Raw genomic sequence first — 2,507 nt, 5'->3', positions numbered from 1 at the left:
CTATGTTGGCACAGGGTGGCTTGGGTGTCAGTCCTCCTACTGTGCTGGCACAGGGTGGCTTGGGTGTCAGTCCTCCTACTGTGTTGGCACAGGGTGGCATTGACCCCAATGCCTGGTTTCTCCCACAGGGTACCGACACATCCACCTATTCTCGAAGGATGGGGCTTCTCTCTCGCCAGCCACACTCTTTGTCCACATTCAGATCAAAAACCAGTGAGGATCGATTCCCTCATCACCAGCTTACGCCTAGAACCTGCCTTCCTGCTTGAAAGCCAGAGGCGTGGTTTTGAGGAAGGGGATGTTGAGGGCATCCTCTCAAGCAAGGAGAGCCTGTGGAATTATCATCATCCTCTCCTGGGCCCAGGATAGTTGGAACCTCCTCCAGTTCTGGGTCGCACTCGGAGATCTGTGGATATGAGAGGGGGTATCTATGTCCTTGGGGCTCATCCCATCATGAGTGGAGCTTGCACTCTTTGGGTTTTAGGCATGGGATCTTGCCTTGCCTAGATGCCCAGAGTCCTGCTGTGCCCTGGGAAATGGGGGGTCTGTCTTCGAGGTGGTGCTCTTGATCTGATTGGCCATTTTGGCTATACTGCTGACCCTGCTGTCCTCGGGGCCAAAGCCCTAGTCTCCTCTTCACTCCCACAGCACCAGGATCTTTGACAGTCTTACAGCAGCAATGCCCATTCTGACCCCATGGGCTCTCCTGCCCTGCACCCTTTTTTGGAATGGACCTATGTTCCACTCTTCCCTAGGGAGAGTGGAGACCAGGAGATAGGGGAGACCCTGAAGTAGTTTTTTGTTTTCCTGGGGATTCCTCAGGGGCAAATAGTATTACAGAACAATCTTATAAAGAATAAAGAGTTTATTTTGACATTTCTATCTCACTTTACTTCCTTGTCACTGCACTCCAGCCACAGGGAGGAGGGGGATGATTGTCCCCTGCCATGATTCAAGCCAACAAACATCAAGTATCTGTTCTTTGCAGGGCATCATGGCCATCGAAAGGAATATCAAGACAAAAGAAAGAGGCTTGCGCTCAAGGAGCTAACATTCTACTGTAGGGTGCCCAAGAAGGAGAAATGTAGACATATTGAGTAACTGCCCCTAAGGCTAGAGAGAAGACTCCAACAGCTGGAGAGTAGGCCTGCCCCCAAGGATGAGAGAAGCTAGGAGGATAAGCTGGATTGGTGGTCTATCTCCCTATGATTTGGTATGCAGGGGTCTGCACAGGGTCATAGTGATGGCCCTCACCTTGGGGATACAGTAGAGGAAGGTCCTGGGGGAGCCTCAGGCCAGACCTCAGCTCTAAGGGATCAGCCATAGCCAGACTGGGTTCAAATCCACAAGGTCTCTCCAACTCTCCTGCCCATTTTTCTTTGCTGGGTTTGCACGAAGATATCAAAAGCATGCCTTGGGACCACACTAAACAACAATCAGAATTTTAAAAAATCAGGGCTGGAAGGATGGTCTAAATAAAAGAGGTGAAACTTAACAGGGATAAACAGATAGTCCTGATCACAGGTTCATAAAACCAACAGCAAAGCACAGGGCAGGAGAAATTTATTTGAAAATGATTCATGTTGTAAAAACTTGGGGCGGGGGTTTAGTGAACTAAAAGCTCAGAGTGCTGCACTGTGACAAAACTGCCCCCAAAAATCATGACATTGAATTGAGCTGCATTAACAGAAATGGTGTGGGGGAAAGGAGGAAAATGTAGGTGATTTAAAAACAAAAGATATCAAATATTTTTTTTTTAAAAGCACACTGTTGAGAAGGTGACAATTCCACCATGTTCTGGGCTGGTCAGACCATATTGGAGTACAGAAGTGGTCTCCAAACATCACCACTGGAAAAGTGGACCTGGTGGTTGGGGGGAAGGATCTGGAAACCATGCCATATTTGGAAAATAGGGATAATTAGCCTAGAGAAGGCTTACCAGAGATACTACCATCTTTAAATACCTCAAAGGAAGAACAATGTTGGCAAATGTGATTCAGAAGAAGGTGACATTTTGTGTAGGTGCAGGAGGCAAATTTCAATATAAAGAGCTTTCTGACAATCAGGTCCAACAGGATCTCTTGAAGTAGAGAGCTCCCTCATCAGGAAGTGTTCAAAAAGGACTGAAATAGATTCTTTCAGTGATGCTGTAGACAGTATTCCTATACTAGGTGTACTACGCTCTGAGGTCCATTCCAACCGTATGATTTTTCTAACCTTTATGGGTTACAACAATACCAAAGAACACACAGTTCCTGTCACTTATAGGGCTGGTCAGGCATGTCAACTCTCCTTGGTATATAGTTTATCTACTATAAGCACCTACTGCATACTAGGCACTGGGGATAAAAAGACAAAAATTAATCGTTCCTAGCCCTAAAGAAGTTTATATTTCTAACTGGGGGGAGAGGACAGTATGTATACAAAATTAAAGCAAACTTATTTCTGGGGAAGTACTAACAACTGGTGAAAATCAGAGAAGACTTCTTGTAGGCAGCACTAGTCAA

At 46.4% G+C, this 2,507-nt stretch overlaps 1 protein-coding gene across 2 annotated transcripts in view; it reads left to right on the top strand.

The window, feature by feature from the left end:
- PLCD3 (phospholipase C delta 3) overlaps nucleotides 1-857 on the top strand; it is a 30,498-nt gene extending 29,641 nt beyond the window's left edge. For both annotated transcript variants that reach the window (XM_027873352.1, XM_027873351.1), the window contains exon 16: nucleotides 129-857. In XM_027873352.1, the coding sequence (XP_027729153.1) occupies nucleotides 129-217 (89 nt within the window). In that variant the 3' untranslated portion in view covers nucleotides 218-857. The remainder of the gene's footprint in view (nucleotides 1-128) is intronic.
- The last annotated feature ends 1,650 nt before the right edge of the window (nucleotides 858-2,507 follow it).

The sequence above is a fragment of the Vombatus ursinus genome, unplaced genomic scaffold (genome assembly GCF_900497805.2).
Source record: "Vombatus ursinus unplaced genomic scaffold, bare-nosed wombat genome assembly UNPS02014801.1, whole genome shotgun sequence".
Lineage (NCBI taxonomy): Eukaryota > Metazoa > Chordata > Mammalia > Diprotodontia > Vombatidae > Vombatus > Vombatus ursinus.
This window is presented reverse-complemented; position numbering and strand designations above follow the sequence as displayed.